Here is a 22071-nt window from a genome sequence, read left to right on the forward strand (position 1 = left end):
AACATGAGAGGGTGGACTAAAAAATGTAATTTTACTGCTGGTCCTTTCTAACTTTCAATGCTTGAGGTTTTTTCCTCATTTTTTAGTACATTCTTATGACCAATGTAAATAAATCTGTATAGACATGCACAAACACATACATGTATATAGAGAGAGACATTGGAATTTGATGTGCCTCTATAGATTTCACACCTTTCTAGGAAAACTAAGATGTTATGAAAGTTCCCTTTGCAAAAGGGTACCCTTGGGCAAGCATATTGCACGATGAAGCCCCTACAATAAATATGTGTGAGAGTTGCTGAATATATTTAATTCACATTTGTCTGTCAGAAATAATAAATCTAAATCCTCAAACCCAATCATGTTGATATTTGTTTAACCTTTAAGGTGAGGTAACACCCAATCACCTCCTTAGCCTGCTGTGCTTATAGCAGTCTGAATGTTCACAAACACAGCTAGTAAGAACAAATAGTAAAAACAAACTTTATATTATGAGAGAAAATACTAAGCCAATACATTTCTATCATTGCAAATGTCTGCTCATTCTATAACTGTAGGTTATGCAGACTTTCCTTTTCTTATTGCTTTCAGCAAAGATGGGAAGGTGATGCATGGCCTCTCATCCACATGTGCTTTATGCTCAGGATGGCTCCACAGTGTCCACTGATGCTACAGGAAATAAAGAAGGAGCAGCTTCCTTCTAAAGTGATGTATCTACTGAAACCAGAGAGGACTGTTAAAAAAAAAAAACAACCACCAAAAAGAAGCAGGATTTGAAGTTAGTGTACAGTCATGGAACTCTGCACTTTCTAACAAAAATCTTTGATTGATGTTGTTGTTACTGCCTCCAGCTCCACAGGGATAAGTGAGTCTTGTCAACAATAGTGACTATTTTGTTTCTAAACCATTACAGTGCTCTGAAACACCGAGTGGCTGATATTCCCATTGCCCTAAAGAACAACTTTGGTACTATCTTTAAGGTTTTGTTGGTTTTGGTTTTTTTTTGTGGCATATAGCCCCGTACATTCATTTCACCTACAACTGGACTCCTAGCAGGCACTGAGAAAATTCCTCTTGGCACTACAATTGTCCTTTCAGTCTGCTTTTTTTGAAGTGTTAAAATTCATCAACGGCAACAACAAACTACTACATCACTACTTTGATGAGCAAGTGCATGGATTGTCACTGGAAAGTGACCTGAGATGGATATTTTTTAATTGGAGCAATGTGTCTATGCGTTTGAGATGGCAAAGATGTCATGGTTCAGGCCCAGCCAGCACTGAAATACCACACAGCCTCTTGCTCTCCCTTCCCCATACACCCCCACCTTCTGAGCAACTTCTTATAGAAACCATCTTTACAGCCCCTTCCCAGTTACCAGAAATGTCTCCACAAACCCATGACAAAAGATGAGATTAGTTCACCCTCTTCACCTCTAGACAATTCCAGAAAAGACTGATTGTTTTGAAAGGCACCTAGCTCACAACAGATTTTACTGATTCCAAGAGCCTTTCATTGCTCTAGCAGGTGAGCATCAATAAATAGATTACCCTTGGGTGAAGGAATCCAGTAAATTCTTCAAGAACAGGTAAAACTTGTTGGTCTTTTCCTGCACTACATTCCAAACCATAACACTTATACAAGTGAAGATTGGGCACAGTGTTCAGGTTGTTATTGCCTCTGTACTTTTGTAAATGTTTTGTTCCCAAGTGGCATTATATTATTTTTTTTTCCTTAAAGTGCTCACATGCTTTAGGAATAAAAATTTCAAATTTTATATGCTACTCATGATAGCAACTGAGCTTCTTAAGGCCTCAAAGATCTTGAAAGGAAGACTCCGGGATAAAGTTTTCCTACATGACAAGGTCTTTGGTGATTACCTCCTCTTGATCAATTGCCTTCTATCCAGACTCTGTGCTTGGGCTCTGCGGGGTAGCATACATCTCAGTTTGTTAGGTCAAAACTACTCCTTTATAAGTAATTACTGCTGACCAGTTAATATCTTTTCACAGAACCAGAACTGAAGCTTGTCAATACAGCATACTTAAATTTAACATCCATAAGAAAGAAACACAGGATTTATCTTGTGAACAAACTATGTACAACTTCATTACTACCGTCAGAATAGCAGATTACCATAGCATTCTGCCTTGCAGGCATAACAGGTAAATTATTTCACTATTAATTTCTTTCATATGATTTTGAGGATGTTCACTCCTGACCTTTGACATCTATTCCTTCTTGTGCTACGCACAGGCCCAGGTCTTTTCCCAATCCCCTTACATAAGTAAGGAACTAGGCTTTAAAATATGTTTAAAAATATGGGCTCAATTTCATACACACCCAGAATCACACACACAATCACATAGAGAATCACACACAGAATGGTAGGGGTTAGAAGGACCTTTAGAGGTCATCTAGTTCAACCCCCTGCTAACTAGATCAAGTCACACAGGAACGTGTCCAGGTGGGTTTTGAAAACCTTCAGAGAAGGAGACTCCACACCTTCCCTGGGCAGTCTGTGCCAGGTCTTCCTCACCCTCACTGTGAATGGGCATTTCCTTAGCTCATCCTTTGTTTATACCTAGGTCTCCAGATGAGCTAGCACCTCTAACTCACAGCGGTTGAAAAAAAAGCAGCAGAATAAAACTGATCATATAAATTACAAAAGAAGCTCTAAAATTTCAAATTAAGACTTCTAGAGTACATTATTCTCCTTTTCCCTTTCCCCCCTTTCTTCTTTAAGAAGAAACAATGAAAAGAATGAAGACCCACAAACCAAAATTAATCGCTGTAACTAATGATAACCTCTTATATTTTTACCTGCTGAACATGGTAATTAACATTAATATTCTAACTGCAATGAGAAAAACAAGTGCCACATTATGTAAACATTTGCACTGAGGTCCCAAGATTTGAATCAGTCTGGAAGCCATTTATTGATTACAGCTGGTGAAACTGGCTAATGAACAAGGTTAGGTTTCCTCCTTATCTGAGACCTTTTTCACAATTGACTGTGTTGCTCATTCATCAGCTAGGCAAGACTCAAAGTCCTTTGAGAGATCGGGCTGCTTCTTTATGTGGAGCTTACATATAAGCTCCCGATTAGCGAGTTCATTAAAGGAATTTCCAAAGGTGGCCAGGTCTGACTGATGGTGACTATTATAGCTGTAATGTGAGAGTTATACTGAAAAGAGAGGACAAAAGGATAAAAGTACAGTGAGGGAGACATCAATGTCATGAAAAAACAAAGCTCAAGCAAAAGTACAGTAGCTCTGAAAACAGATGTGAGGAAGCCCTTTTGTAGTGATGATTTTAACGCCCACTTCAGGAAAGTCTCTAAGTTAGTGATGGATTTTTGTTTCTTCTCAGGATGTAATTTTTGCTTTCAAGTAATGGTTGTATGAAATTTCATGGAGGCAGAACTGTTCACAGACTCACAGAATCTTAAGGGTTGGAAGGTACCTTGAAAGATCATCTAGTCCAACCCACCTGCCAGAGCAGGGCAACATAGAGCAGGTCACACAGGAACTCATCCAGGTGGGTTTTGAATGTCTGCAGAGAAGGAGACTCCACAACCCATCTGGGCAGCCTGTTCCAGTGCTCCCTCACCCTCACAGTGAAGAAATTATTCCTTGTATTTCTTTGGAACCTCTTGTGTTCCAGCTTGTACCCATTGTCCCTTGTCCTTATCATTGGCCATCATTGAAAACAGCCTGTCTCCATCCTCCTGACACTCACCCCTCAGTCTCTTCCAAGCTAAAGAGCCCCAGCTCCCTCAGCCTTTCATCATAAGGGAGATGCTGCACCTAGTTCATCATCTTTGGCGGCACCAGTGCTGAACTGTCTCCAGCAGCTCCCTGTCCTTCTTGAACTGAGGGGCTCAGAACTGTTGGCTTGGTTAGAACAACACAGAAATATAGAAACTTTCAAAAACTAGAAAAACTATCTGCTTTGTTGTGAAGACAAGCTTTGAGTTAGACAGGAAGAAAGAGATTTTCTTTATGTTAATGGAAGGTCAAAAATTGTTCTAGTGTTATAAGCCAAAGCAAGTTAATGCCAATATTAGTTGGAACAAATATTGCTCTCTCTGATTCTTGATTCAGAAGTTTTTTCACATGAAGTTTGAATCCTTGACTAGTGGATGAGTATTTCTGAATCTTCAGCTAAAGTTAGTGTGGAGAATTTCTCTTTCTATCCCCATGAACCTCAACTGGTTTGTTATTCTTTATGCCAAGAAGCTTTTAAAATCCTGTAGAAATTATATAGTACTAAAGGGGAGCAAACACAGAAGCACCATTGCAATGTCATCGGCTGTCAGTAACTGTCTTGGTTGCACTGGAGATGTCATAATTTGCACTGTGCACAGAGTAGGAAATACTGACTTACTATGATGTTTATTTCAAGCTAAGACTTAAAAAATGGTAAGGATGGTCTGTCTCTGACCTGTCTGGCATTGCATCACTGTCTTGGTAAGAAATTTTGTCCCAACTAGAGTACCAAACCTCAGCATGATGCTGTTGCTCTCTTGCTCCTTGGTTTACTACCTATCACTGCTGCAACAAGTTTGCTTCTGTCACCTTTGAGGCTTATTTTCATGTATTTGTAGGTTGCTTTACATCCCTGTTTTGCCTCCTCTTTACCAGGCCAAACAAACTCGTGTCCTTCAAACTCTTTTTACAGCTCTAGGTTTCTCACTGCCTCGGTAGCTGGATCCTTTCCAGCTTCTGGGCATCCCTTTTCTTTCACTGGGAGGGTGCAAGTCACTCCAGTGCAATATTGCTCCCTGCCAAACAGGAGCAAAAATTTCCCTTGTTCTGCTGGCCATGCTTCTGCTTACATAGCCTATTATGCCATTTCCCTGGTTGATAATGTAAATGTGTTCTTGGTTCACATTTCATTTGGTTTCCACAGTAACTCCCAGGCCTCTTTCAGCAGGTCACCTGCTCAGCTGGCACTGGTGACCGGGGTTATTCCACCCCTGGTGCAGTTTTGCACTTCTTGAATACTGAGATCTCTGTTGGCCCAGTGCTCGAGTCTGTCTGTCAAGATGAGAGTGTCCTTGTTGTAGACCCTTGTCTACAGCCTTGTCTTATTTCCACTTGTGAGGAGAGCCAAAGTATTCTTAGGAAACTTGATTTTACAAAACTTACAGTTGTTTCTCTTAAACAATATTCATACCCAAACTTGAAGTTATTTTTACACTTTTTTCCCCCCCCCAGTTATTCATAACAATCCTGGGTGGCAAAATCAATATTATCTCCATTAGTAAGCCCTGGCCAAACTATCTGGTGCAGGCATCAGCAGCAGCAGTGTGGCTGTGGGAACAGCATGCCTGTGTTTTGCAGAGGCCAGCAAGAATACATATTAACAGAAATGGAATGTTTGTTTTGGATGTTGATTTTCATGTAGAGGGGAGAGCTGACCACCTGTAATGATACATGGTACAAGCATCATGTATAATGTATGTGTTAACAGGGATAAATGTTGTACCCAAATATGCCTGTCTGTGGAATATCAGTGAAAGAACAGGATGTCAAGGCTCCCGAGTCCCTAAAACTAGTCAAGTTTAAGGCCAGGCATTTAAAAACTACAGGCCAATGATCATGAAGGTTTTTTAAACAGTCTAAATCATGTGATGCTTTATTGATAGGGGGAAAAAAAAAGATTTGTAGCTTCAGTTACAGAAAGGTTTTAACAGAACTTGAAAATCCAAGGTGTGGCGATTTAATTACATTTTTTTTACAACCTGAGGTTTTGCCACATTGTTGTTTACATCAAACTATAAGCTCAGCTTTCCCAGAGCTACCCCTCCCGCACCCTCAAAAGTCCATAGAGTAGAAAGCTGTTTACAGGGACAGGTATCTCATCTAAGGAGCCTTTTATAAAGACACTCTATCCTATGAGATCTCTGTAGTGAATGCAGTTGTCACTCAGGTGCAAAGAATTAGGTACTGCATAGCACAGCTGCTGTATCTCCTTACCTGCAGATTGCAAGGGTCAGAGCTATATAGGGAAGCATTCAGAGGTTTGAAAAAGTCATAGCAAGGAGAAGAAAATGGCAAGTGATGTGATGTGGGAATGGTCTGCTAAGTTCAGCTGTGGATGAAAGCCAGTGATGGTTAAGTGACCTGGTATCAATAGGAAATATGAGCATTCATGGCTTTTAAATACCACTTTACATAGAAGTGGAGCTGGGATACTCCCACAAATGACCACCTCAAACATTATGGTATGGTTTCTGAGAAGTACGTTTGGGGAAATATGAGATTCCAACAACTCGAACGATATTACTGAAGATGCTTCCCATCAAAGCTCTTCAGGGAGTAATAAATAGACCTAAGATGCTTTCCATGGCTCTTTTGTCCCTTCAGAAATAATCTTGCATGCAAAAAAAGTTTGAGTGAGCTAGGCTGCACCTTCTAATAGATCCCCTGCCAGTGAAATGGCAGGTTAGAAAGCAATTTGGAGAGCCTTGGAAACTTCTTACCACCAACAATGAATTATCCCTTATTTTAAGGTTACCCCTTACAGGGCCCATATTCTTAAATTACTCCCCTGGAGGATTCGGTTCTTTGTATACAGAGGTATTGCAAAACACCAGTGTGTGTGCCTCTGTGTGTGTGTGTGGGGCTTTCCTGTACTGTTACAACCTTAACCTTCCCCACTTGGGGAGAGACTGTAAACCCCTGAGCAACCATTGTATTAACACAACTACTGTTTGAATGAAGAAGGACCCCAACAGATGCGTCTCACATTGTCTTGGCAACAAAATCTTCAAGCCACACTTGCAACATCCATTGTTTTGGGACCCTCTCTTCCCTTCACCCTCTGCTGACTTTTCTGCGTCTGGGAATGTGACTCGAGTTTTATGGAGGTAAGCAATATGTAACTCTCACTTTCCTGACAAATTTACAGGAGATGGAATTGACTTTGATGTAGAAGCAGAGATGGGACTGCTGGATTATTTCTCGTCTCAGCTTTGTCAGTGAGGTGTGACTTTCAGTGATTGTCTGCTAAGCCAGAGCAAAAATGATTTGTACCTTACAGCATGTGTGCACTTTGCATCAAGCCTGTTGTACAAAGGACTTCCCAAAAAAACCACATTAACTGGTTTATCTTGGAAGGAGAGGGAGGAAGAATCATGTTTTTCTCAGTTTAGTAGGAGAGTTATTGTTATGGCCCAGAAAGAGCAAAAATGTTGGGAAGAACTTCACAGAAACCCTCCTTTTCTTTTCCTCATCATCCTCCTCTTCTTATCTTGACAAAACTATTACTAAATGACACAAATATAAAAATTACACTGTTCTGCTCCAATAAATATGCCTCCACTTAAAGAGAAACAGTACAAGTTAGTTATGGGCTATTTGCTGTCCTCTTTACGAAGACTGCAGGTCACACTGGGGTTTTGCTTGCAGCCAGAGCTAAATGTCCTGGGGAGTGTCAGGATGAAACCTTGCCAGTGATGCTTTTAGCAGTCAGAAGAGTGTCTTGTCCAAACCACAGGGTCATGAGCATTTAACAAGAATTTAATGTTTAACAAGAGTTTTGTTAAGAGATTTCTGTGGCTTGAGATGTTACATTGATTTTTATTTATAGTTTTTTTAGCAGTGTGTCTATGGAGAAAAATTTCTAGCCAAGGCCCTACAACCAGACTGCATGAGTGGAAACAGTGACAAAGCAAAACACACACCTGCTGCAGGTGGCTGGTTTAAACACCTGAGAGATCGGGGACTGTTGTCCAGGGTTACACCTTATTTACCTTTGCTTTTTTTTTTTCCTGGGTGGGAATCAACTAACTGCTGTTTGCCAGCTAATGGTGAGCCTGAGAGCAGACATGCACGTTCCAAGGGTTTTGCCAGGCACAGTTACCGTGACTGTTTGATCAATGCTGATAAGTGCATTTGGTAAGAAGCGAGTGCTCAAAGGATGGGCAGACAGCAGCCGTTCACCTCTGTGCTGCTTACTCAGAGCTCTCCCAGGCTGTGATAATTGTGCCCACCCCAAATTTGTCCAAACAATCCTTGCCAAAGCATCTGTCCCACAGGCCATGTGCCTGCTCCATAAAGCTTTCCTGTGGGCATCTCTGCTGTGTGGTGTGCTGCCCTGCACTGGTACAGCAGGCACTGGAGGGGAGCCAGCAGCCTCTGACTAGCTGAGAGCATCACAATGGGGAAGAAAAAAAGGCATCTATTCATGACCATATGCAGAGGGGTAGAGCCTTACATGGCTCAGGGATGGGCCAGGGGTGGCTGCCATGAGTCAGGCAGCTCTCTGTCCCTGCATCCACCATTTGCTTATCTTGTCATTGAAGTCCATGGTGAAACTTGCAATGTGGACCAGTAAATGTTCCTCCAAAGCTGTTCCACTGTTGAGCTACAGTGGAACAAGCTGGGGGTGATGGGTTTTTTTAATCCTCTCGGAGTCACAATTGTAGGATTTGAAAGCACCTTTCCTTTGAAAAATATACAAAATTGAGACAGTGGGGCCTGACTTTTAGATCTTCACCTTCTTAGATCAGGCCACCTCACGTTTTTATGTCTTTTCCTCTTTTTTTTTCATGCCAATTTAACAAATCTACCTCTGTAGTCATTGTAGTACATGTGAAGAACACGAGATTGCCTATGAAACACAGGTACTAAGTACCCCAGGTGTACCTTCTGTTTTATAGGTGAACATATTATAGAGTACAGAATTTATTGTGCCCTATTTACTATTCATAATTCTCCCCACAATCACTTAATCACAACCCTAAGCCCATGTAAAGGTGAATCTGTACACATTTCTTTGTAACAGTAGAAAATAACTGATGTAATTAAGAGAAAAAAAATCCTTGGTGGATGGGTAATCTGTGCTGTGTATTCAGAAGGCACAGCACTGGTCAGGCTGCTGGCCCACAGATGTGGCTGTACAGGAGGCAAGTGTCAGACCTGTGCTGGATTCCCTCAGCCCACAGTCCCCTCAGGAAGACCTCAGAAGCCTGCAAAACAAAACCCCTTAGCAATGTTGAGCCCTTAAGCCTTGGCAATATTCACTCCATTTTTTTTTCACTCCACATATAAGTTGTGAAGAGAAGTGTGTGCAACCTTGTCAGGGTTTGCAGTGAAGGTCTCCTGAGATGACTCCTTCTTGCTGGAGGTGCCAGAAGTGCCTCCGAGCCAGACTGTCTTGATTTCTGGCAAGTGAGTTTCAGAGCTTCTGAAATGTGTTCTTTCTTTTTCCACACTGCTTGCTTGGCCTTTCTCACTTTCACAGTTGACCCATCTCATCCTTTTTTTTTCTATCAGGGCAGCATTTGCTGCCTGACCTGACATTTCTCACCGGAGATTCAGCATCGCTCCCCCCTCACCAAAGACAAGCCAGCTCCCTTCCCTCCTCCCCATGCTCTGGCTTTCTTGCCCCTTCCCCATTGAACTGCTCTGGCGTTGACACCTCTTTCAAATACCTCTGCTCCAGTCTTTCACACCAGAAGACAGTTTTTCCTCCATCTCTCTGTGTCATTTAAACTGTCACAAAACTTTTGCCAAGAACACCTACAGGTGCTATCCAAAGCACCAGTTTTTGACTTCCAGGTTTTAAGGATTTTCAGGTTGAGTAGTAGTAGCATTAAAAAAAAAAGACTGCTGCTTGCAAATATCACTTTGTAGATTCTGCTTTTCATCAGCATGTATTTCACTGGACCTGGATTTCTCATCACAGCCTCCTTTTATTTTAAAAACTCTAATACATTTGTCAAAATGCTTTTAAAACAACAAATATGATTCTACTAATAAAATATCTTTTTGAGGCTACATGTTTAGAGCACCTTTACTTTTTCATCAGGAAAGAAGAAACTTCTAAGGATCCTTATTTTAATTTTCAGAAAGACATACAACAATTCCTGTAATCTGAGTTTTCATTTTAAACACAAAGCAGCAGCCACACACCTAATCCAATGTGCTAACAAACAGAAAGAGCTTTATCCTTCACGAGGATAAAGGTTTGCCTTTGAAAGCCTCCATTGTTCTCTCTGCAGCATCCTGTGTTACCCTGTTGTGGCTGCAATGCAAACTCAAACGTAACCACAGCACAAACACACCGTACAGCCCGCCCCAACTGCACTGCCAACCAACACTTTTATTACATCCTGCATTCCAGTTCCAAGGTTCTCCAGTCTTAAACGTGAGCACGGTTTTTAATTGCGCTATGCCAAATGTCCAGTGTTTTGAGTTAAATTCGAGTGTGCTCATGTATCCTAAGGCGCTGTGCCCTTTCCAGGCAGAGTTCAGCACTGAAAGTACACCATTACTGATTTATTTTGTTATTATTCCAAGACAAATACATCTATTTTGGCTGAGGTCCATTATCTCATGACCTTTACAGGCTTCAGAAAGTTTTTGAACTTTCTGAAAGATACTACCTTCTTAGGCAGCAGTTAAGAAAGTCCCTTTCAGTCTTCCATCATTTTTCTGTCTTCACCCAGTGGCTCAGGCTTGGCTACTTTAATTCCCGGTGAACACAGATTTAAGACGTATTTTTGAGGGTCAAACAATGCCTTTAAATCTTCCTAGAACTCAGGGAGACCTGAAATCTCTTATTTAAGTTACAGGGGCTTCCGGACATACAAATACATTTGAAGTTGTAGCGGTGTCCTTCTGAACCCCAAGATGCAAGAGCAGGCTGGAAACTTTTGAGGTCAGCACCTTGTAAGGTGTGAGTGATGGCAGCTTGACTGAAGAGTCCTATAGGTCACTACAGCTCAGAGACTGGCAAAGTGCAAGCGTAGGAAAGAGAGGGCCTTGGGCAATTTTAGAGGGAGTATATGGTCAGCATGGGAAAAAAGATGAGCCTTGTATTTTCAGCTGGTGTTCCTGTTCCCATTCATGGTCATGGTGCTGCCTGTTTGGTGACCAAGGTCATGGGCATGTTCAGAAGGCTTTGACACCATGGGAGAATCTGCAGTATTGGCTCTAAACTGTAGCTGCTAAGGACACGTAAGGCAAATGCCCGCTGCTGCTTTTTTTTTTATGTCTAGATATTTAGGCTAGTCTGAGAGATCACTAAGAATAACAGCATATATGTAGGGGAATGGGAGCTTAGGCTGAATATTGAGAGATCTGCAACAAAGTTAAGGAGCTTGAATTATTTACAGTGGCACTGGACACCACACTGGAAATACAGTTGAAGAAAGGATGCAAGCAAACTCTAATTTCTGATCCTGAGCTGACAATACCTTTAATGTGTATAATAAACTGATCTGGGCTCCGAACAATTGAAATAAGATAAAATAGGTTGATTTCCTCATGATATGCAAACCTATTAAAGTACCCAAAGAATGACTGTAGAGAATGGGAAATCTATGTATATTGTCTGCAATAAAACCCCTTTTGTCTTTGGTATATTTGAGCAAATCTCCCTACTGTGTTTTCAACGGGGAGATGCTGTGCAAAATCTAACCCACTATGCTATGTGTAAACTCACATGGTTATATTAGCATCCTATTCTTTAAGACCCATCCTTGATTCACTGTGATCTTGAGCCCACGTGCATTTTCTCCACTCTGATTTCTGCTGCTGTTTCCGGATCTTTGTTTCATATCAGATGATGCCTTAAAGTCACGTTATCTTCCCCACTGGCTGAGTCTAGAGCATGAGTCAGGAATGTAAACTGAGGTTTTAATCAGTAGCAACTAAAGTAAAAGAACAGAGGAGCAGCTACTGGAGTTGAAATAACTTGGGAAACGTCAGTTTCACCATTTAGCATTGCTTTTACGTGATTCACGCTGTGACTGTGCTCATCAGGCTATCTCATGAACCACCCTCTCAGAGGTCTGTGAAGTGGTACTGTTGGGCGTTGTAGTCCCGAATCCTAAAGACGGGAAAATGTAATGCTTCTGGCAAGCTGGAGCCTAAGGGCTAAACATGGTAACAAGCAAACAGGCAGCCTGAGGTCCCCTCAGCTTTAATGGGTTGCCTTTCAAGGGCGTACTGCCAGGCTAAGCAGCAGCCAGTGCAATGGCTGAGATTTTTCTATCATTGCTTATGATGATACCAGTTCATCTCACCTGCAGTTTCGTATGGACCCAGACAGGAAAATTGAACCTTTCTTAATAGACAGCATATCCCTACTCAAAAGAAAAACCCCACAAAAAAGCCAAATAACCTAAATCTCCTGTCTCTTCAGAATTTAATTCAACATTTTATATAGTTTAATTCTATTTAGCAAGGGTGGGAGAAGAAAAAGCATTAATATTTAGGAGCAATGACAGTAGAAGAAAGGTAGAAGGACAAAGGGAGGAAAAGAATGACTAATTCTCTGGCAATGAATGTCTATATTCTGTGGTATGTACTATATTATTCATACTAATTAAAAGTTTCTACTAAAATTATTCATTTTTTCTAAAATAATTCAGTTTCTACTAAAACAATTCAGAAAGAGAGTTGTATTGGGTTGTGGTTCAGACATGATCTCAAGATAAGAAGAGCTGGGATCAGTTCCTCATTCAGCCAAAGACTTTTGAGATGCCACCCAGTCTGTTTATGTTTCAAGGTTGCAAATCTCCTCTATATAAAAGAGCAAGTGGGAAGGTTACATTTCCCTGGTCCGAAACTATAATGAGGATGTTTGAGATCTCCAGTGGTGATATGACCCATGGTAAAGTTTACTGGCAAAGACTAATTAAAAAGAGCTGAAGACAGAGCATGACAGGTGCTTTGGTAGGTCAGCAATACTGGACAAAGAAAGCTGGAACAGATCAAAAAGCTAAACAGTAAAAGTAAAAGCAAGGTAAAACCAAATTATTTGCAGAAGCACCCTGATGCCAACAAAAGCATTAAATAGTTTGCCTTCAGTAATTCCCCTGTTACAGAAAAATCTAAGTCTCTGTACCTACATTTAAATTAAAAAATGAATCTGCTCTTTTCAAGGAAGGGCTAAGACTTGAAAATACATTTGCTGCATCCCAGCGAACAGGTTCACTAATAACAACAAAGACCAAAGACAGATTTTTTTTTGCATTAGAGAGAACACTTTATTATTTCTCTGACAAACATTCTTTGCTTTCTTTGGAGCCCTGCTGAAATGTTTTTGATTGCATACAAGTAGGAGATCAGTTGTAATAAGGTGTGTCATTATTTCTCATCCCGGTTTGTAGCTTTCAGTTGTTGCCAGGTCTGATCCACTTCTTGACTTTTGAACGCTGCTGTGATTTTAAAAGGATGTTACCAAAGAATCATAGAATTATTCAGGTTGGGTAAGACCTTCAAGATCATAAAATCAATAGAAAAAAACCCTCCAAATTTTCACCTTGTCCTTAATAACATGTTACTGGGAGACAGAAATACTAAGTAGGGCATTTTAAAATTGCTATTATTTTTGTTTAAAATGGCACATGAATTTCACAGAATTAAACCAGCACTTGAGTATTTCTAAAAGCTCCCTTCATGATGGTTAGAATGTAGTTCTTCATTCCTGTGCTAACCTGTGTTCAGGTTGAGTCTTTGTATATTAATTTTACCTAACAGTACTTTTTGGGTAGTAAAAGTATATTTCTTGAGGTTTCCTGGTGTTTGTTCATTTATGGCATATGCAATGTTACTTAGGTTAACAAGTTAGAAGACAAAAGTTAGATTTTAATTGTCTGTTTTCTATCATATTTTAAAAAAATAGAGAAACAATTTCCTCAACATGTGGTGCTCTAAGTTCCCTTCCCCTCTGTTATTTTTGGACCTGGAGTATTTTGAAAATGACCTCTTTGAAAAAAAAAAGTATTTTTAAAACCTCTTACTGGAATGCATTTGATTTGAGCTATTCAAAGCAAATGTGAAGGACTAACAGACCTATGAAAATGATCTATGATGGGAAAGCAGGTTTGTGTGCTTACCTCCCCAGGACACATTCTGTCCTGCATGCATGTGTGGGACTTTTTGGGAACCCTGTGAGAACTGAGTGCATCTACCAGCAGAATTTAGCTCCTCAGCATCAAGAAATATGTTAGTACACAGTGCAGTGTCACAATCCGCTGGTTCTAAGTTTCTGGTAGGAGCTAGACCTTTGGACGGGAGTGTTGAAACAAATAGACTTGATGATCTGTGAGGTTCCTACTCAAAGGATTACCCTTCAGGATACTAACAGCTCCAGTGCCAGTGATCAACACAGGGGTACAGAACAGGCTCTGTTTGTGCAGGATGGCATATGTATTTACAAGCCTACATCTTGGTTGCCATAAATGTAGCTTAGCTCCCCTGATTTCAGAAGAGTAATGCCAGATCATGACAGACAATGATCCAATCCAGAGTTTTATATATTTATATATGAACTTCCTATAGATTTAATGGACAATTTAACTACTGGGTTGTTGAGATAAATATAGTATACCAAAGGCACCAGATGGAGGCTTTTTAATGCTTCTTTTCCCACTCTGAGGATCGTATCATGGGAACAGCCTTTAGGTGCTTAGGAAATTTTTTTCCTCCTGTTACCTATTCCTACATGTGTAGACACAGTCTTTCAGTTATCACATTGCACATAATTGCTGTAGGGAGGATGACGATTTCAAGTAAGAGAATATGAAGAAGGATCAGATGAATTCCTTAAGCAACATGGAGCCTAACCTCATGTGTGCGTTACTTCAAAAAAAGGCAAGACACCACTCCCTTTGCTGTATATAGATTATCAACAGAATCATTTTGAAAATGCAATTTTCTTAAAATAATCACTACATCATCAACAAATAACTCTTCCATCAACTAGTAAAGAACGATGGGTCTAAGTACAACCCAAAGTGTCTGAAATATAGAGGTTCTTAGTTAATACCATTCTGAACAACAGCCACGTGAGAGAGGATGAGAGGAGCAAGGGATGAAAAGATGTACGTAAATTCAGTTTTGTTGCTATTGCTGGTGAAATTTCAAAGGAAAGAGGCTTAGGAATCAGTGAGCACATGAATACAAGCAATACAAAAATAATAATTTTAACTTCATTGGTGCTTTTATAATGCAGATAGTGAAACAGCTTCTTATATATACTCACAGAGTCTGAAGAGTCTTATTTAGCAAGTGGGAAAAAACAAAAGGGTGAAAAATTACTATATCCTGAGCAGTGCACTTTATGCTTACCCACTGTAGAAAACTATCTGTATAAAAGAGTCTGGAAAAAAATTGCTACCAGTTGGCATTTCCAACCTCTCTGTATAAATGCCTGTTAGTCTAAAGGCAGTCATCTGAAGCTCTGAATAGTGGTAAACCTGGATGAAACTTCACTTCAGACATCCTGAAGAATCCATCTTTGGTTATTCTTGTATTGATACATATGGTGGCAACAAGGTGATTAGGATTAAAAACACAAACCAGCTACCCTCTGGTCACTCAAGTCTCATATAAAATCAGCCTCTTTTTTTTTCTGAGATACTTCCTAGTTCACGATGGCAACACTGGCTGTGTGAAGATAGTTACTTTAACTGATGTATGATCTCATTTGTCTTCAGTGGTGTTATGCTCTGATTCAATCTTTTAACGAGTTATAGGCTTTTGTGGTCCGGCTATTGATGAAATCTGCCTTCTTAAAGTCAGCCTGTGGAATAAAAGAGACAGAATAATTCACTGTCTTCAGTGCCAATTCTGCAAGGGAAGGCTGGGTTTAGTGGCCTACAAGCGAGACGTGGAGCTTTAGTAGGAGTCTAGGCAGAGTCCTCTCCAGTCAACAGAGACAGAATGGACATCTCCTAGGAGTGACTCCATTCAAAGACAGGTGAGATGAAACATTGGAGTTGCTCAACTCTCTCCATTGACTGTATGGGGGGCCTATCCTTCCAGCTCAGCTCTACAAACTCCTGATTTTTAGGTGACTAATGTCGCCCTATCTGAACAAAGAGCACAGGAAAATGACTCAGTATTTTATCAGTCTCATTTGGTCAAGCGACTGCTGCTGCTTATTAGACTCACTCTTAAAAAACGACTAGGTGGCCTGCAGTTTTCAGTGCTGACCTGATATCTCTTGAGGACCTGATGTGCACAGGAACACCAAGTAATCAGCACTGTTTGAAACTCAGATCCAACAAAGGTGTCTTATAGGCATATACAAAGTAGCAGTGACTTCAGAAAATTCATACCACCAGGGATATTGCTGTACAGTAAAGATAATGCAGCTACAAAAAACTCAGAGACAATAAAATTCAGTTAGACTTTTTATGGGTACAGTACCCTTATTACTTAACTTGGGTTTCTGGTCTGTGGGGCAGTATGCTAATGATTGTGATACAAGACTGTTAAAAGGATACTACACTATAGGTAACTTTTTTTTTTGAGCAAATTTTAACAAGAAATAAGATGGCTAATAAATGCTGAAGTCTAGAGCTTGAAAAATTGAATAGTTTTAGGTTATAGGAAATTTTAGGTGACAGAAATTATGAACAGTAAGAAAACAAGGAAGGAAAACAGTTTGAAATGCAGATTGAGTGTAGGTAGGGTGAAGTCAATCCAGCTGTATGTTGAAAAAGCTGTCACAGAGCTTCAAAAGGAAAGAAACAAACCGGTTTGTTGGCTGATACATGCTGGCCATTTTTTGTTTGATTTTGACTGTGGCACTAAACATTTGACAACACCTTTCCCAGGCTTTTTATCTGACTGTAACTAACACCTGCTCTCCCACACCATATAAACAAGAAGGAGAACAAAACCACTCTCGTTTTAAAGTATGAAGCTGCCTCACCCTGCCTTTGCTTTTGTTGGCAGCTTAGGCCCTCTGTGTCAAGTTGGTTCAGCCAGCGGTTGATGAACACCTACTGTGCATCATTTCTCACCACCTGATACTTTTGGCAGGAAGCAGCAACGTTCTTCAAAAATTTTGCCAGTGGATGTAAAACCATAGAGGGAGAGAATATGAACACAGATGAGCAAAAATTAAGGGTGGGCATTACTTGTGCAGGATCACTAAATTTAGAGACCACTTGAAACCCTATCACAGGTTATTTCTTAACAGTGCAGAAGTGTGAAGTGTCCCAGAGGAGAAATGAGTTCAAAAGGACAGATTACATGTGTTTGCTCTACCTGAGATCTTACCTTTTTGTAAGCGCTGTGGAGATCGGTATGTGCCCACAATGAGTAGAGGAGGACTGAAGCAGCCCTACTAGCTTTGCTGAACATGTTGCTGCAATCGGGCAAAAAGAATGGCAAAACACCTTTGAATTCCCACTTTGTAATCACAGTGCATATGCAGAATTCAGCAAATGTAACCTCATAGTATTTGTTCGGTCTCTCTTTCTGTTTTACTCCTCTTTAGACGTTGTAGAATGTTCCATGCTGTCCTGACTACTGAAACAAATTAAACATGCCTCCCTGCTTCACTCATTCCTCAAAATTAGGAGAGAAATGAAGTACTTCATCTTACAGCAGCTATCACACTATTCATTTTCAGTTGAACCTCAGCATAACAAGCACTCAAAAGGATCATTCCAGCATGTAAAATCTCTGGTTAGTTAGACAGTATTTAAACTATTAAGGACCTCATGAAGCCCCTCTTAAGAAGATGGATTTCCTCTTTCATTTTGTGAAAAGAGAGGATGGCAAACAGAGTAATTACTCACACTCATACAGCACTACTTGTCTTTCAAGTAAATGTTGATTGCATGTGATTACATATTAAAGAATGATTAAAGGAATTTCAAATCTATTATCTACTATCTATTTTATAAACAATTTTAAAGTACAGTTCTTTAAATTCTGTAAAATATATCCCTCTGCTTTACTGCTGAAGATTATTGGGGCTGTGCTGTGAGGAACGGGAAAGATAGAACTTTCTGAGGACAGAAAGATTTTCTTATGAGGACATAAGATTTGATGGTCAGACACCATTTATATCAGAATATTGTGCCATTATCTTCTGAGGACTTATTGAAAACGCTATAACACGGTAAATTTAGCTGTGGATGGAATAGTTGTCATAGGAGATTTCTCTATATTTCCCAAAAATGTGCAACTCTCTTCACATCACACACACTTGTTTAAGCTGTCCTGTAGCTTTTTTCCCCTCAAGTGCAATTTCTTTTTTCCCCAGGGAGAGGGGAAGGCTTTTCAACCATCTTACCTGTCACTCATGCTGATGGCAATGATCTTTGGTAGACCGTCAGCACTCAGGAGAAGCCGTGCATTGTGTGAATTGCTCTGTGTCAAGTTGTACAAGGTGTAGCAGATGGATGCTGTGGTTTCACATACAATATCAGACCCAGGGACAGACTCAGGAAGTATCGAGACCAAATCAGGTAAAACTTCTCTAGCTGCAAGTTGTAAGAGAGACAAGCAATTCCATTACTAACATCTGTTTAAGGGTCTACAAAACTTTATCCCTCCCATTATTACCTGTCAGGGTGCTGTATGCTCCCACAGTAGAGTCATGGTTTCACACTTGCACTTCATCCCCACAATTTAGGTTAAGCTACCTCTCTACTAAATCAGACAGTACATATTTTGCTGCATACTCAGTCCATTAATAACTCATGTACTGTAGTGAGGTCACTAGGCATATGCTAGCAGCAGTCTGCCACTTCCCAATGAACCCTGTGTATCCTATAGATAATGACAGGCACAGTGAAATGCAGCAAACTAAGAAAGGATGACTGCAGCACAATTGTTCGCACAGCACTTGTCAGCAGTCGTCTGTAAGAGGATGCACACACTCAGCCTTCTGAGACAGTTTCTAAGCTATTCATTTAAGCAGAATGTCATATTCTGAAGTCTATCCCTGCTTAAGAAACACCTCATCACTTCGGGCACACTACATATGACCCCACCAGCCAACCAATGCAGTTCCGGACAGCAGCTGAGTTCTACTGTACACTGTGAGATCTGTGCCATGTAGACCAGAGCTAGCAAAGAAAATTACAGCAGTCAGCAAGCACGCATAGCCAACTGCTCCCACTGTAAGAAGCAGCAGTAGTTTGGGTCATTTTAGGCCAACCTCCCCTTCCTAACCAGTGTTTCACTTGGACAGAGTTCTTTTCTCTATATGAGTTCTCTTCATCCCTCCAGATGGGTGTGTGACAAAGTTCACGTATACTGAGATTAAATGACAAGTAATTAAGAAAAAGACCTTTAAAACTGAATGAACCACATGCTATGCTAAGTATCAGTCAGAGCAATTATGTCAGACGTGAGAGTCCATCTTTTCTTCTATTGGTAAATCAAGGAAGGCTATTTTCAGAAAGCACAATTGGAGTATCTTGAAAATGTCGGTTTGGAATAAACACTATTTTTTCAAGTAAAATAGAAAATTTTCCACTGCTTGTCAATCATTTTACTTCAAAATATGTCTTATGTTAAATTTATCTCAATTTGATATGAAGGGTTCATTTGCTTAATAAATACAGAAACACTTTGATCTGGGAAACAGTATGCCCTTCAAAATATTTCCCTTTGGCAAAAAATTATTTGGAGAACTTGATCTCAATTCATATGTGACTTCAGTCAATCAAAAAGAACATCTTTTCATGGAGAACAGGGTCTCTTGAAACTCCCCCATATCTCACGACTGTGGATAAAGCAAGGAAATGACTGGGAACATGCAAGACAAGGCACCTTTCTTCACATCTTCATGCTATTCTATCTTTCCCATATGCTTTCAAAAAGTGTATTTCCTGATGAAATCCCAGCTTCTCCTCAGTTTAGTTCCTGCTCTTTCTGGGGGATTCACCACTTGTAATTTTTTAACAACACATGGATTACACCTTTGAAATCAGACCAACAGCATATTATAATATTTTCATTAATTAAGAATGTTCTCTAAGAATTTAACAGTGCCCAGGAGTCTCTTCTGCATAATTATGGAAGCTAATCTGGCCCCATGAACCAGTTGTATGCCTGTAATTTCCCTTTGTCCCTTTGGTGGGGACACAGAAAAAGGCAACAAATTATCTAAAATTATTTTATCCTATTAGTAGGGAAAAAAATCAAATATATATTAAATTGAAATGAGAACACTCAGAATAGAAATGACTTCATGTCAAAATAATTGTAACATTTTAGAAATGAGGTCCTTTAAAAAGATGGAACTATTTTCTCTATAGCACTTTCTAGCTTCCATTCTCAAAGCAATTATGTAGGAAAACCGTGAAGCTGCAAGCTTACAAAGCTTTGTGTTTAAAGGATGAAAAGATGATCTTTCTAGAAGAATTAGAGATGCTGTATGATTTCTCACAAAGAATTACATAGCTGTGACAGCACATAACTTGGCCCTCACCCTCCTGTACCCTATTTTAAGCAGAAGAAAAACTCTAAATCTGTGTAGGTTTTATCTGCACTACGTATTTTTTTTAACATCAATGGAAGTATCTGATAAGGAATACATAATTTAGAGAAAATTTGAGGGAGGAGTCTTTCTTAGGCAAAACTCTTTATTTTCAACCCTGTACAATGACTACAAGTATCTGACCTAAAAATCTACTAAACTCCCATATCATTTTTGTGTTTCTTTTCCAAAGATGGAAACTTTAAAGAGAGCAGAGAAACTGAAAAAAAACAATGTTAATCTTTGCTCACCTATATCATTTTGTAGAGAGGTGTTGCGAGACAAGTTCCTGAGCAGTGAGACTGCTGTCTTCTTTACTGTTGGATGGCTTACATGCAGCATAGTTCGAATACTTGGGAGGCCATTTGCCTTCTGAACAACAGTCCGGGCCACCGCAAATGGCATCTGTGATAAGGCATGTGGCAATAGCGTGTCATTACCGTGAATGAATGGCCTCATAAAAAATCACAGCAGCTTCTCTACATCAGTTTAAGAATTTCAACTATTTAAAATAGTTAACTATTTAAAATAGTTAAAATCCAGAGCTACACATGAGTTCCTACAGAAAAGGAAGGTGACATAAAAGAGGTTTTGAGCCCTCCTTCTACGTGCACTTTGACCACAAAAGTGACTTGTGCTTGTGTCAGAGCCTCCTTCTCAACACAGATCTGATAATGTTCAACAAAACCACTTTTTTGGTGCCTTTAACATTTAGTCATCCCTCACTGTGCAAAGAATTAGCAAATTCCAAATGTGGAGGTGTACACAGAGTGAAGCTGTCCACATATTTGCCAAGTAAGAAATAGCTGTGCTGCTGGTTATGACTTCCTCTTCAATGCTCTTTGATTTCCGTGATGATGTTTGTGAGCCAGTGACTTGCTGGGGGTTATCTGAGCTCAGTGAGCTGGGTATGTTGCACTGCAGCCCTAAACTCTACACATTCACATAAAGAACTAAACAAGAAAAATTTAAAAAGGCTGACTTACTGGTCCCGTGCCAGCTGTGAGGTTCTGAAGAGCTCCCAGAGATGCTTCCTGGGTGTAGTTTCTGGTACTCTTTGCTATTAAGGACAGATATATCCTAATCAGCGTGGAATGCCAGAGCGATTCGACACCTCTGGGATTGCTCTTTTCCTCAGGCAGTGGAGTGTCCTGCTGCTTCTAAACATGTAAACACATCAAGCCTTTAGAAACAGTGACCTTATATGACTTAATGCATCACAAGCAAAACTAGGTATTTTGTATTTACAGATTATCAAGTTATGAACTCAAACGACATTGTGTAAAGTTTCAGTACTTAACTATACTGGCCACCTCATTCAAAAAAGAGTAGATAGGTATGGGGGAAGCTGCTTCTCTTCTCTTAGCAACTGTAGGTAAGGGCTGGGGCCAAGGCCAAGGCAAAACAGAAATGGTCACCTCCAGTTATACTGTGGACAGAACGGGAGAAGGCAGAATACACTCCAGCAAAAGAAATAGATGAGGAAGGATCACCAATCTTTTTCTTTTTGCCCTACCCTAATACCTTTTCCTGCCAACAATTCCCGGTTGCCAGAGTATTTGTGATCTGTGTACAATGTGGCATCAAAAGAAGTTTTGAGATAGCCCAAAAGCAAGTAAGTCATGGAAGTGGCAAGTGGCCTTGTGCTGATTTCAGTGGTGAAATCATCACAACCCCCACTCATTGGTAGGGCACTTGCACAATTGGTGTACATGGAACAGACACCACTTGGATCCATCAGAGGGAGTGGAAGTGAGAGGCACTATTCTTCAACTAGTGAAAAAGTGAATTGCTCTGTCATTCTCATCACCAGTA

General features: G+C 40.2%; 1 protein-coding gene across 1 annotated transcript in view; it reads right to left on the minus strand.

The window, feature by feature from the left end:
- Positions 1 to 15250: 15250 nt before the first annotated feature.
- PKP2 (plakophilin 2) overlaps positions 15251 to 22071 on the minus strand; it is a 42560-nt gene continuing 35739 nt past the window's right edge. The window contains exons 9-13 of the mRNA XM_062010729.1: positions 21243 to 21416; positions 20508 to 20661; positions 18061 to 18250; positions 17037 to 17124; positions 15251 to 15549 (exon numbers count right to left, since the gene is read on the minus strand). Of these exons, the coding sequence (XP_061866713.1) occupies positions 15481 to 15549; positions 17037 to 17124; positions 18061 to 18250; positions 20508 to 20661; positions 21243 to 21416 (675 nt within the window). The 3' untranslated portion in view covers positions 15251 to 15480. The remainder of the gene's footprint in view (positions 15550 to 17036; positions 17125 to 18060; positions 18251 to 20507; positions 20662 to 21242; positions 21417 to 22071) is intronic.

The sequence above is a fragment of the Colius striatus genome, chromosome 1 (assembly GCF_028858725.1).
Source record: "Colius striatus isolate bColStr4 chromosome 1, bColStr4.1.hap1, whole genome shotgun sequence".
Classification (NCBI taxonomy): Eukaryota; Metazoa; Chordata; class Aves; order Coliiformes; family Coliidae; genus Colius; species Colius striatus.